Consider the following 13,573-nt stretch of genomic DNA (forward strand, 5'->3'; position numbering starts at 1 on the left):
GTGTGTGTGTGTGTGTGTGTGTGTGTGTGTGTGTGTGTGTGTGTGTGTGTGTGTGTGTGTGTGTGTGTGTGTGTGTGTGGCAGACTGACCCGTGCGATATTCTCAAAGCATTTGCGGAGATGGGGCTGCACCGCTGTTGGGTCTTTAGTCTGGGACAGAATCTCTAACAGCTCGTCATCAGACAGAAAATAGAACCTGAAACCAAGGAAACATAAATATCAGGATATGTTTGCCCTAACTTCATAACTGTAAATATAAGTAACTAAATATCTTAAAGTAAATGACCCTAAATTAACAGTGTCAGTTTGTATTAACTTGCTTATTCTCATAGGCCTTCCTTTCTATATTAGCAGATCTTTCATATAAACTTATATGGTGGATACTTGCATAATCTAAAGCTAAAAATAAACAGAATGATTAGTATATAATTGTCGATGGTTAAGTTTTCTGTAAGGAAGGTATTTTCCTGTAGAAGGAGTCTCCAGACCCAGTGCTTTGCAACAGTTATTACTGAGTTATTAAGTTGATTACGAACTTGCCACCTCATAGATTATTTTCCTATAACGGCAAGTTTTACTCCTCACACAGTAATAAAGATTAAGGGATTTCTGACCTGGGAAAGGCTCCCCGTTTGGTCTCAAGGTATTCACTCAGCCCTTTCTGCACCTGCTCCAGCAGCTTGTTACATTCTCTCAGATTATTCAGCAGACGTTGATCTGGGCAAAGCTCAATTACCTACACAGTTCATACACAGAATCAGACTTACACCGGCTTAACCATCTAATACTTAGATAAAAAATAGCCGAAACACGTACACGCACATTCAACAAACATATTCTGTATAAAATTTAACTCAATGGAAGATGCTTTGGAGCCCAAGATCACCTGTCTGTTATCGTGTGCAGCCTTCATCACTTTCCTCCACGTGCGCTCCATGGTCTGGTATCTCTTTCCCTCAACAGGCAGCTGTTGGTTGATGTCGTCTGAGCTGAAAATGGGCTCCAGGTAGAGCCAGGAGCGCTGGCACGTCAGCCACTCCTCCAGCACATCCTGCCAACGGGAGTTAATTAAACGGGAGTTAATTAAATCCTGCCCCCTTTGTGCCTATAAACATATTTTGTGAGCTGAGACCTGATTGTGGATAAGATTAGAAATTAGGGATGGTGAATTAAATATACATCATAGATCATCATACCTGAGTCATCCTCAGCTTGCCCTCCCAAGCGCTGATTCTTTCCTCAAATGGCTTCTTGTAGGGAGAGAATGACATGCTCTGGGTCATCACAATGTGGTCGTCCAGCAACTGGGACGCCTCGTCAGGACTCTTCAGAATGTATGTGCCTGTCTCCTTATATGGTAAAACCTCAAACCTGATCAATGCCCATTCTTTTTGCATCTTAACCAGAGCCTAATCATAAATGAAAGGACAATATTCATTATTATATCAATGAGTTCAAACTAATGGTAATAATACATGTAAATGCTTTAAAGAGAAAAGAAAATAATCAATCATATGGCTAAGCTTTACGTCTTTATCGTTTTATTGAGTGAGTCTACAGTGTAACAGTTGGTCGGTTCTCTAATAAATTACTTATAGATTAACTAAGAATGTATATGATGTTTATGATTTGCTTTGATCTAAACATTTCTTCCAGGTTCTACATTACCTGTTCAATGCCATACTCTTTGCCGGCAATCTCTGCAATGTGTGCAATCTCATCTACGTGCTGAAGCAGGCCGAGCTCCAGACATCGAGAGAAGGTAAAGTTGGCTTTGGGCATGACGTTCATGTTGAGGCGTTCTGACAGCTGGGTCCAGTGGCGGCTGCGCATCCCCGGATTCCTCATTGCCTGAATCAAGGGGATTTGCGGCTGGAAATTCTCGATCATGCCACGAACATAGGAAGCCACGTCCTGACAGGCTGAGAAATAAAACAAAAATAATAAGAATATCTCTTCTTCTAAGTATATCTCACACGTGTTGATATACTGTTTTACTTACATGGTATGTCTTTGAACAGTTTAATACACTTGTGCATGGTCTTAAAGGCATCGCTGACATTGCGCTCCAGCTGTTCTGGGTCAATAGAGGACAGCGGGTCATTTAGCCAGCTTTCATGCCAACGTTGCCAATCAGACGTGGTCGTCCACAAGTCCCGGAAAGGCTGAAATTCTCGACTAAGCTTTTGCAACCTGTCATACTGGTCCACGGAAAATAAATGAATATCAATTATCGATCTGTTTCTCAGCAAACTCTAGACAAACTGTGCTGTGTTATCTGTCATGGCTTCAAAACATACGTTAGTGAGGGGGAGGCCAAAGAGGCGCTCACGGTTGTTGTAAACTTGCGCCAATGTCTGACACTCCTGCAGCTGCTTCGCAACCCGACGCACTTCATTCGCCACTTCATGGGCGTGACTGATGTCCATATAAACAGAAAGACCAGCAACCACCATCTAAAACGCACACGTATACAAACGCAAATTGACAAAAGTGACTCTCAGAAAGCCTTCAATTTGTCTTGCTGTAATAAGAATTTATAAGAGTACAGAGAACCACAGGTAAACAGGTGCTCTGACCTCTAAGGACTCTAGACGCTCCTGTAAATTGCTCTGGTCAATCAGCTGGATCTTTAGGAAGCGTTCTTCACCCTCTTCATGCTGTATGCGCACACCTTCAATTTGACTAAGGATTTTATGTGGCCAGGCCACCGCTGTCCATCTTCATATGACAAAAACATGTGATTAATATAGTACTCATACACCGAATCCCTTTTTTTTTACTATGCATATTGTGTATGTTCAAGCAAGTGTATAAGTGTATGTTCGAGCCAATGCGATCATGTTTGATCGTTAAATATAAATTATGCTTTAGAAAAGAAGGCAGCGTACTTTCCACTGAAATCCTCATTGGAGAGATTGTAGAAGAACTCATCTATCAGCTCATAGTCAGCCATGGCTTTGGACACGAATTCCTATCAATACATTTCGGCATTAGGAGACGCACATGGAAGAAAATGCATCAGATACACATTATAGACAAGAGTTTAGCGTTAAGAACTACAAATGGCATTAGAATCAAGTAAGTATATATTAAGTGATAACATAAACTCAGGTAGTGGTTTACATGGCCCAGATTACTTAGTCCTGTGGCCTGGTGTATTGCTCCCTTTGTTATTCTGTATACAAATCAGTTTTTTTTCTCAAACGGTGTAAAAAATAAAACGGTGTATAATTCTTTGCCTTCTGAATCTTTTGTAGACCATATAAAGGCATATTTTAATGAAGTGACTTCTGACATTCTGGAGCAATTTAGTAAGGAAAAAACACATTTAACCACATAGCCCACTATTTTGCTAAAAATAATAGATAGATAGATAGATAGATAGATAGATAGATAGATAGATAGATAGATAGATAGATAGACAGACAGACAGACAGACAGACAGACAGACAGACAGACAGACAGACAGATAGATAGATAGATAGATAGATAGATAGATAGATAGATAGATAGATAGATAGATAGATAGATAGATAGATAGATAGATGTTAAAAAGAAACGTCTCTTATACTTCATGAGCCTTCAACTGATCCGGAATCTGCTTCATCCAGTCCCTCTGTTCTGCCAGCTCCTCAATGCTGTTGGGCTTCTCATACAGCTTCCTGCTGATAGCCTTGCACTCTTCACATGCCTGATACACCCAATACAATAATTTGGGTGAAATAAAAACACATTTTTCAAATCGCATCCTCTAATGTCGCAGCCCTTAATTTATGGGTTTACCAGCTCAAGAACACTAAACCTTCAAGACTACGGAACTTCAGGGCTGAAACTGTAAACAAGTATATTGTGTGATACTATGAAACTTGCCTCCTCCATTTGTATGTGAAGCCTGAGAGCAAGGCGTTCGATCACGGCATTAGCTAAAGCGCGGCGTTTATTAGCGAGGCTCTTCTTCACCGCATCTACGTTCACTACGAAGGGCCCGATCACGATATGGGAGGGGAGGGACTGTTCCAAAATTTCTTTCTCCTTTAGGTGCCTCTTCACCTCCTCCTTCACCTCCTGAAGAGAGCTGTTCGGCTTACTGTAAAGACTACATACAGATATAGATGTTTCAGGAAATGAGCCAGACATTTTTAATCAGCTTTTAGACTTTAAGGCTTTGAACCCTGTTGAATAAAGCAATAAACCAGAATTAGAAAGTGAAAGATGTACTCTAGGAAGGTGTGGACATCAAAGTTGTGAAGTTCGAGGTAGCATTCGTATTCACGGGCGTAGGCTTGGAGAGGAACGGTGGCCTGGCACAGAGTATTGCTCAACTTCTCTCTCAGCTCCTGCACCGGTGGCTCCCACAGACTTACTGACTCCAACAGTGGAACACCACTAATAAACAATTTCTTCATGACCAACTAACAGAGAGAACCAGAAAACACCAGAGATAAGGTTACATAGATAACGTCTGATGCGATGTAATAATTTGAACCGTTCTAAATCACATCTGATCGATGACGTGTACTTGTAGGTAACCTTGTCCAGATGAGGGAGCTTATGAGTGGATAGGATGCCTTTGTCTAATAGGCTGATGACAGACGTCTCAAAGTTCTCTAGCGGGGTGCTGTAATGGACCCCAGTCTGGTCCAGGACCAAGTCCACAAGAAATAATGGGGTCTTCTTCGGTCTGTAAACACATCATTTGTAAAAGCATGTAAGGATTATTCTATGCAGCGTGAAATAGGACACCTTTTGTACATGTTCAACAAACACCTGTAAGTAACAATACTCTGAACTAAAACCCTCTTACTCACTTGTACGGACTATGGATGAGGTCAGAACCCCACTTGAGGTCTGGAGGACAATGCAGCACACTGTGGCAGGCTTCCATGATGAGTTGAGACAGGCTGCTGAGCGAGTCCTGTACCAAGAATCGCAGGGAGTCCTGTAGTTTGTAGCGTATTTGTGTCATCAAGCGACACAGCTTGGACATGCAATACACCTGCCAGGATGACTCGCTTAGATTGTACGCGCCAGGACCAACAGCACACAGGTTGAAGTGGATCCTGTTACACAGATTTGTGACCCAGGTGTCACGCAGGAAAAGCTGCACCTGAAGGGAGACAAAACAGGTTCAGTGAAAAGCACTAAAATATCTTAGTGTATATGTTCCTTTGTGTTGTTACCTGTGTGTGCATCTGTGACTGTGCCAGCTCAAACTCTTCCAAGCGTAGAGGCTTGATAAAGGTGACATGGAATAGGCTCATGGCTGCCACCCTGTTACATTCAGCCTTAACGTTCGACAAAGCAGAGATCACTTCTGGTTTAGTGAGCAGAGAGATGAAGGTGAATTTGCTACGGTTCTTCTCAAATGGGTAGTCCGGTACAGACACGGCACCTATACATGTGTTCCACAAGAGAAAGAGTGTCTATAAATGCAAGTCCGAGTGTACGAACACACACACACACACACACACACACACACACCTTTGTTAGGGACTCTCTCTGGTACTTTCTCAGGCAGTGTGACGTAGGAGAACTCTTTGGGGTTGGCCTGCACAAGCTTATCAAAGGTAATTCTGTTCATGGTACGGGCATAATCCAGATGAACCTCTTTCTCTAGACTTTCCATGCACTGCTGCAGACTGGGATTCAAACACACACATAGCAAACACGCATTACGGTTATTCTACAAACAGCCCATCTGTACACGCATTTAGAAAATCTGCTGTAGTCGCATGCTGTTTAACCAACATGAATAAAATTTCTAAACATCATGTAATGAAGCATAATATGGTCCGGTTCAGTCATAAAAAGCTCACGGTTCCAATTTACAAATAGAATAGAATAGAATAGAACAGGGCATAGAAGCCTTTATTATCGACACGTCATTGATAATCTGCAGAAATTATTAAATATCTGAATCATGTTCATAAACTGGATCTATGTAGTTGTAAGAAAATATGTAAATTTATTTATTTATTTATTTATTTATTTATTTATTTATTTATTTATTTATTTTACCAAAAAACAATCCCTGAGACCCCATGTTGGTGTTCATATTAATTCTATCTGTCCTTTCCCTCGGAATCACTCACATTGGGAATCGGAGTCCTGGTGTGCTGAGAGTGATGGTTTTGATGTGCTGAAGGCTTGTGCACTGTATGGTGGGGGTCCCACTCCAGACTGGCATGCAATCTACAGACAGATGGTAGAGCAACAGAGCCTCAGTGTTGTGCCTGGCTCTGTAGGCGAACTGGACCATCTGAGCAAAGATATGTGGGTCCTCAGCGCAGAATTGCAAATAGATCCGCGGAACCCAGTATTGATTCGACTGCAAAGGGCCTGAGAGGAACAGGGAGAGAGAGAGAGAGAGAGAGAGAGAGAGAGAGAGAGAGAGAGAGAGAGAGAGAGAGAGAGAGAGAGATACAGTCACATAATCAATCAAATAATTAGAGTGACATGACATATGATTAATGCAATTTTTATAAAAAATAATAGATAATAGACAATTTGAGGTGAAGCAATGAAGCAATTTGAACCAAATGCTACCGAAATAAAAGGAAACCTTTCCAGTTAAAGGATTAAATGATCGACAGGTAGATACATATGCCTCCTTGTCATGACTGCTTTAATGCTGACCTTTAAATGTCCATTAATAGCAAAGCCTGTAATCATATAATAGTTTTACTAGATGTCAAATAAGACTCTCTGACACTTGCCTTTGTTTATTTGTGCTCCACCGACAACTGGTCTGCCATTGCTGTCTCTCACACAGCCATTGTGATCTGCTTTTTGTACCATGTACTGCTTCTTCTCCGGGCTGTAGCCTAAAACCCCAACAGACTGCCATGCATAAGTCGGAGTGCTTCTCTTCTGCTCCTCTACACCTAAGGCATCATAAAGCATAAGAGAGAAAGAGGAAAAGGGCAGAGGCACAGTTCTTTGATTAAGGACTGCACAGATTCAGTTTAATTCTTTATATCTGCGTGTAAAATGCTGTTACTGGCTTGAGAATGGTCTGTACCAGCTGACACGGTATCATCTGTCGGCAGGAAAGCTTTGGCAGGAATTGGTTTTTGGTCAGTCGAACCTTCCTCACGGCCCAGTGCTAGCCAGTCCTCAGGTGTGCGGCAGTCAAACTCCTCATTATAGAATATCTGGAAAGATGTGAATGAACCCAAACACACACTATAAACAGGTCCACGGATACTAAAGCATGCTACAGTAGACAAACAATAAGCATATTATACATATAAACTAATCTTAATGCATTATAACCTCTTTTGAGACACTGTTATTAGTCTTACCTCCAGGGGCAGGTAGTTACCAACCGGTGGGCTGGGGGTTGTTGAGGTAGACAGACAGGAGCTCTCTGGTTGATCCTTACTGCTTGTGGGTCTGGGTACAAGCTGACTGGAATCAATGCCAAGGTCAGCCAGAATCTGGGCGATGTCAAACTTCATATATTCGCGTCTCCGCCTAAAATAAAGGTAAATAAGGGAAACATGTTTAAAACAATCAGGGCAACTTATTATCAATTAAAAACTTATTTTAAAAAATCATTCTGCCATGGCTAATACTTCTCAATCTCGATCTTGCGAGGCCAGTAGCCACGTGAGGATCTGTAGGGCAGCTGTACTTTAGGTGTGTAGGCTTCTGATGGAAAGTCTGTCTGCTGCAGTTTCTGTGTGCTTGGGCCATGTTTGTCCTTCTCTATGATACTGAACAGGTCAGTGGGGGTCTGGAAAGTGTTTACTACGGTGAAAGAAAAAAAAAAAATAGCAGATCAATATTGAGTGGAAAAAACATAAAGTTTCTGATCTACTTCTATCAAATAACACTATGTTTGCAAGCTTATCTTTTTTAAATAATTGTGTAAAATGGAACAGTTTTTTGTCCGTCAAAATTCCAGCTTTATGGTACAAACAAGGCCACTGTATGAACTGTTAATGCTGTTTAAATCTGAGTGGAATTACTTAAAAAGAGAGGTTTTTGACACAGATGTGCATTTTCTTATAAGAAAGACCGCTATTATTATTTGTTTGCTACATTAGAACGTCACATCAGATTTGCCTAAGTGGTAAATTGTGATGATGTACTTTTCAATCATTTTAATACAAAGAGACATTAAACTGTTTTTACCTTTTGGGGTGTTTGGGTCACAGCCCGACTGCAGTAAACTCCGCTGGGTCACTGAACCCTGTTTACAACAATACACATCACACTGAGTGTCACTTATTAGGATTCAGTAAATAAAACCATATCCAACAACAATATCCAAGAGAGTAAACAAAGAGTTTTTTGTCTGTTTGTTTCCTTGTTTCCTTTTTTTTACCAGTGTTTTGCAACTGGAAATGCTTAAGTACTGTACATACTGAGAGGCAGTGGTACTGTGGTGGAGTTGATCTGTGTTCTCCAGGTTCTTCAGGTCTGGGATCATCAGGAGGATGTGGAAGAAAGCTGCCAAATCCATCAGGAGCGTTTTGATCGGGTGATTTAGAGTCCATTTTTATAACATTTAGACTAAAACGGGCAAAATATTGAGAAAAGAAACAAGAAAAAAAAAGTTTTCAGGTTACAGTGGGTTGAAAAGTAAACAGATCATCACTAGGAATTACAAGACGAATTAATATAACTAAAGTTTTTAAAATAAACCTAAACAACATGCTACAAAAGAAATTGTTTAAATGAAATGAAAAGTGAAGTAAAATGAAGCAAGTACCACTAGCATAGAAGAGAAAGTCCACTATGTGTCTAATAGACTGTAAGCTTCAATTAGCCAGATTTACGACACTTAATTAAGTAACTAATTAAATTAATTGGAAATGTATTCAGATTTAAAACATACACAACTAAAATGTCCAAAAAATTGCACTATTTTCTCAATATCTATAAAACAATACCTTTATCACCTGTAAATATTATAATTGCCAAATAATCTGTTGTTAATGAACTTTTTATTCTTCCGGAAATCTGTTGTCAAGTCGGAACTCCAGACGCGGCAACAGTTGCTATGGACGTACCATTCCTACCGCTGAGGAGGGTGAGCCGGGTGAAACCATTTCCTCCGTAGAATGGAGGTGCATAACATCTGCACGATTAGTGAAATTATATTTTAGTAAAAGTATCTTTCTTTGATCGTGGCAAGCGGTCAGATGTTTAAACGATTATTCATGAAATGACGGGCGTGTATTGTCGCTAAAATTGTTAGCACCCTTCACGAAAAAAGTTATATTTAAATTGTTTGTGCTATAAAGTATAGGTCCAGCTTCACCTGGACAGAATAAACAGCTTTTTTGTTTTATATTGTTAATTAATGTGAGTAATATGTTAATCATTGTTGTTATTGAACTTTTCATTCTTTCAGAAGTCTGTTGTCAAGCCGCGACTCCATACTTGGCAACAGTTGCTAAGGACGCTGTGGAGGGCGAGCCGGGTGAAACCATTTCCTCGGTAGAATGGGGGTGCATCATGTAAACAGTTTTATATTTAAAACTTTGATGTGAAGTGTGGTTGTGATATAAAGTATAGGTCCAGCTTTAGGTCTCAGAAAGCTTTACCTAGCTTTTTGAATATAAATATTTAATATTTTTCATTAATGTGAGTAATATGTGAATTTATTACATGTGAATCCACCAACTTTCCCCAAAACACTATATTGAAATGTCTAATATTTATTGATATACTGTGAATAGCTTTACATCATTGTAATACACGTTATTAGTATAGTAATGATGGATAGTTTTTATTTTTCACTCCACTTTAGTTTTTCCATGCTTTAGTGTGCTTCATATTTGATTCTCTATCCTATAGTTCAGAAGGTCACGTGTGACTCCTGTCACATTAAAGACACAGACAGGGTAATGACTGAGAAATTATTAGGAGTCTTAGAAAGCATGTGGAGGACAGAAATGAGTTGACAGGAAGTGGATTCATCTAACGAGACTTGATCAGCCACATGCTTTCAAAATCCAATGCACCAGTGATGCATCGGTTTTAAACATGATGCAGTAATGGAGGTTTGAAACTTGTCTGAAACTGAATTCTTTAACTACTTAAAAATCTAACAATGTAAACAAAAAAAGGGTTTAGCTGCCATGTTGAAACCACAGTGTCTTCAACGTTAGAGCTGGGAAAATACCAGAACCCACTCTAGTAAAGCAGGAATGAGTTTGAGGAGCCTGCTGCCTTGTTGAAGGCCAAATAAAGGGCTAGATCATGCACTGTATACACACTTCTGACCGTATCTCACCAGTCTTGACCTCTTTTTACTCTTTTTTCCACACTGATGTAATTTACACTGAAACTTTAAAGTGTCCCACTACAGCATAACTGACACCTCTCTCATTTCGGTCCTAATCCTGACTTCATTCGCTCCCCCGAGACCCATCTGTACTAATCTGTAATAGAGGAAAAGAGAAGCAGCCTGTTGGAAATGGTGTTATCAGGGGTGAAATCTGTACAGTTCGAGTGTAGCTCCAGGCCTGTGCTATTTGTCATTAATTACTGACATGTGTTCAGGTCTGTTGAAATGATGTGATCAGAGCAGGAGCTTGTATGTTAGCGGGTCGCTGTATCAGAAGTGAAAAACACATGTTTACAAAGTCATTTCTAATTCCCATCCCTGTCACCATTTTAATCTCTCTTTACCGCCTTAGAAGTCTATTTTGGCAGCGTGTAAGAGCGGTGCCGGAGGTCGTGCCTGCTTCCACATTGTGAAAGGGCCACATAAAACTTTTACAGTTGTGGCTTTTGAGTAAATTTCAATCCTGATAAATCTTCCGAAAATGTCTTTTGGCAGTTTAGTCAAAATCACAGATCACTAAGCTCCTTTCAGTCTATGACAAAACCCATGAAATGCTGTTAGGATCAGTCAGATTTACATTTGTTTAATCGGTGAACAATTTATAGTGTGATACTGACTCAGAATGGTGTCAATCAAGTTTCATTTTCCTTTGTTTCCTGCAAGGATATGGTGAAAAACTCATGTGGGTCACAACAGAAACCGTTTATTCTGTAAAAAAAAATCTGTGTCAACTGTATATTTATAATCACACCCTCTAGTGTCACCCATATGAGGATGAGGTTCCCCTTTGAGTCTGGTTCCTCTCAAGGTTTCTTCCTTACCAGTTTAAGGGAGTTTTTCCTTGCCTCTGCTGCCTGAGTCACCTCAGACTTGCTCATTGGGGATAAATATATACATACATACATAAATACATACATACATACATACATACATACATACATACATACATACATACATACACACTGTGAGAAATATATATATAATATATATAAATATAATATATTATATTTTTATATTATATTTTTATATTATTATATAATATAAATATATATAAATTTTTTACTATATTAATTCTCTATATTTTCCTTATGTTTACCTTCTGTTCTATGTTTATGTTCTGTAAAGCTGCTTTGAGACAAAGCCCATTGTAAAAAGTGCTATACAAATAAACTTGAATTGAATTGAATTGATCAAATGTATGTGTACAGTATGTGCATGACCATCCTGAAGCTGTATCATGTACCCAATACCTCACTGTCTAACCATTTAGCTAATAAATCCTTACGAAATGGACTTTTGGTATAGTTTGCACATATGGTATATAAAAATTAACTGCTTGAACTCATTTAAGTCACTGTTCATGTAATTGTTTTACCATGTATGAATTGCAGTTAAATAAATGAATTAGGACAAAGGAATTTGTATAAACTGAAGCATTGGGTTCAATAAAGCACCTCATAAAAAATCAAGCTTTTACGCAGCGTACAATACTGAAGGAATTTGAGGAAGGTATCTGTAACTTGCTTTTTTTGTGCCAAGCAGTTCACATGCTGACAAAATGTATTAATTACACTGGTTAGTTGAGTGTTGTGTATGAGCTGCTGGTTCAAATGCTTTTCCCTAAGCCCTGGAGAGTAGTTAAAGAGCTCAAACATTATATATGTGCATGATCTGTGCTTCTTTATGGCTGAAAAATATACAGCATCAGAGCAGAGTTTGTCACCTAAATTCCAACACGCCGCCAGGCTTCTGTGTGTTTTATGAGCGAATGAGAGAAATCTGACTCCTTGTTACTGTGATGGCTCTGTTAAACCTTTAAAATAGGCATCTGTTAAGGTTCAGCCTTTCAGAGGTGAGGGGATATTTAAGGGCAGCCCTGTGACCTCAGAGAGCCTAAAGTGACCAAACGGGTCAGAGTAGGATCCAGGTGGACACCGTAGGACCTTGTAAAGAAGAAAGGGAAGGGGTGTTAGTTCTGATTGTTTCTCATTCAGGGTTTTAGTGGACAACAGGTGAGTGTGTTAAAGAACAAAGATCATAAAAATCAGCGAAAAGCTCAGCGTGATTGTATATCTCCAATCATAAATGAACTGATACATACGTGTGTGTGTGTGTGTGTGTGTGTGTGTGTGTGTGTGTGTGTGTGTGTGTGTGTGTGTGTGTGTGTGTGTGTGTGTGTGCGTGGGCATGTTTTTATATCTTTATGTGGACCAAATGTCCCCACAATTCCAAGAATCAATTGACAGTTTAGACTTTTAAGAACAAAGCTGTTATACTTTTTTAAACTTGTTTAAAGAAAATCTTTCGCTTTCAGTGTTAGACTCAGGTGAGTCACAGCATAAATAAGCTGCATCGCTAATTATGTCAGTGTGAAGGTCCTCACAATGATAGTAAGACAAGCATGCGTGTGTGATGAACGCTACGACGTTTCCATTTGCTGTCAGGTAAACTCATTTAACATACACTGAGGGATGCTGGGATTCATTCGGCAGATTTATGAAGCACAAATGCTTCAGCACCCCAGCAGAGTAGCCAGAGAGCCAGTCAGGATTGCTCTGCAGGAAGGAGTGCAGGTTTCCTCTGAAACATATACAGGAACTTGGTAACTCCACTGAAGGACACAGAGCCAAATATAGTTTCCATGTCTCTGGATTTTGTTCTTAAACCACTCAGTGCTGAGTTTTGAGTGTTCTTCCCATGTCTGCGAGTTTTCCTCTGGATGTATCCTCACCTCATGTAAGCTCTGGATTTATTGTGACCCCACCCAAAGTTTAAAAGTACTCAAACATACAGTACTTAAGACGTAGTTTATCATTGTCTTTTTGGATATTTAGAAATCATTTGTCTTCACTTCTGTTGCATATCTGTAACAATTCTTTCTTTTCCTTAGCCGGCTCTCCTTGTTTGCACAGATGTCTTAATGCGTGACTGACGTTTTACCATTTTAGCTTGTTAGAAGATGTGGGTTTGTGTTTATTAGGGTGTTGTTGGCTTTTTTTTTTACATTGCACCGAAACATTCTTCACATTTTACCTTTTTAAAATTTAAAAGGGTTTCATGAGCAAGCACATGTGCATGCAGAGACACACACTCTGTCATACACACACACACACTTTTTGGGCTTTGCACTACAAGGGCACCAGCTGTCAAAGTGCTTCATCTGGACTCGATCAGCAGTGGCCAGGCTGACAGCTTGATCTGTGTCATTAATTCTCTCAGATCAAAGCCGTAAACTGAATGTATTACCCACACCAAAACAGCACTCGCA

The 13,573-nt window shown here is 39.7% G+C and overlaps 1 protein-coding gene across 6 annotated transcripts in view; it reads right to left on the reverse strand.

Moving 5' to 3' along the window:
- dnah1 (dynein, axonemal, heavy chain 1) overlaps window positions 1-9,398 on the reverse strand; it is a 32,568-nt gene extending 23,170 nt beyond the window's left edge. Inside the window, exons 1-24 of one of the 6 annotated variants that reach the window (XM_047809124.1) lie at window positions 8,912-9,398; window positions 8,375-8,522; window positions 8,143-8,199; window positions 7,580-7,758; window positions 7,307-7,478; window positions 7,024-7,156; window positions 6,719-6,886; window positions 6,095-6,341; window positions 5,484-5,641; window positions 5,183-5,394; window positions 4,811-5,109; window positions 4,533-4,683; window positions 4,221-4,414; window positions 3,873-4,098; window positions 3,574-3,693; window positions 2,891-2,973; window positions 2,579-2,720; window positions 2,300-2,455; window positions 2,002-2,200; window positions 1,668-1,921; window positions 1,196-1,408; window positions 886-1,050; window positions 614-735; window positions 90-195 (exon numbers count right to left, since the gene is read on the reverse strand). In XM_047809124.1, the coding sequence (XP_047665080.1) occupies window positions 90-195; window positions 614-735; window positions 886-1,050; window positions 1,196-1,408; window positions 1,668-1,921; window positions 2,002-2,200; window positions 2,300-2,455; window positions 2,579-2,720; window positions 2,891-2,973; window positions 3,574-3,693; window positions 3,873-4,098; window positions 4,221-4,414; window positions 4,533-4,683; window positions 4,811-5,109; window positions 5,183-5,394; window positions 5,484-5,641; window positions 6,095-6,341; window positions 6,719-6,886; window positions 7,024-7,156; window positions 7,307-7,478; window positions 7,580-7,758; window positions 8,143-8,199; window positions 8,375-8,506 (3,888 nt within the window). In that variant the 5' untranslated portion in view covers window positions 8,507-8,522; window positions 8,912-9,398. Of the gene's footprint in view, window positions 1-89; window positions 196-613; window positions 736-885; window positions 1,051-1,195; window positions 1,409-1,667; window positions 1,922-2,001; window positions 2,201-2,299; window positions 2,456-2,578; window positions 2,721-2,890; window positions 2,974-3,573; window positions 3,694-3,872; window positions 4,099-4,220; window positions 4,415-4,532; window positions 4,684-4,810; window positions 5,110-5,182; window positions 5,395-5,483; window positions 5,642-6,094; window positions 6,342-6,718; window positions 6,887-7,023; window positions 7,157-7,306; window positions 7,479-7,579; window positions 7,759-8,141; window positions 8,200-8,374; window positions 8,523-8,721; window positions 8,739-8,902 lie in introns of those variants that run through there. The other 5 variants (XM_047809130.1, XM_047809128.1, XM_047809122.1 and 2 more) reach the window with 5 other exon arrangements.
- Window positions 9,399-13,573: the final 4,175 nt, after the last annotated feature.

The sequence above is a fragment of the Tachysurus fulvidraco genome, chromosome 2 (genome assembly GCF_022655615.1).
Source record: "Tachysurus fulvidraco isolate hzauxx_2018 chromosome 2, HZAU_PFXX_2.0, whole genome shotgun sequence".
In the NCBI taxonomy this organism is placed as follows: domain Eukaryota; kingdom Metazoa; phylum Chordata; class Actinopteri; order Siluriformes; family Bagridae; genus Tachysurus; species Tachysurus fulvidraco.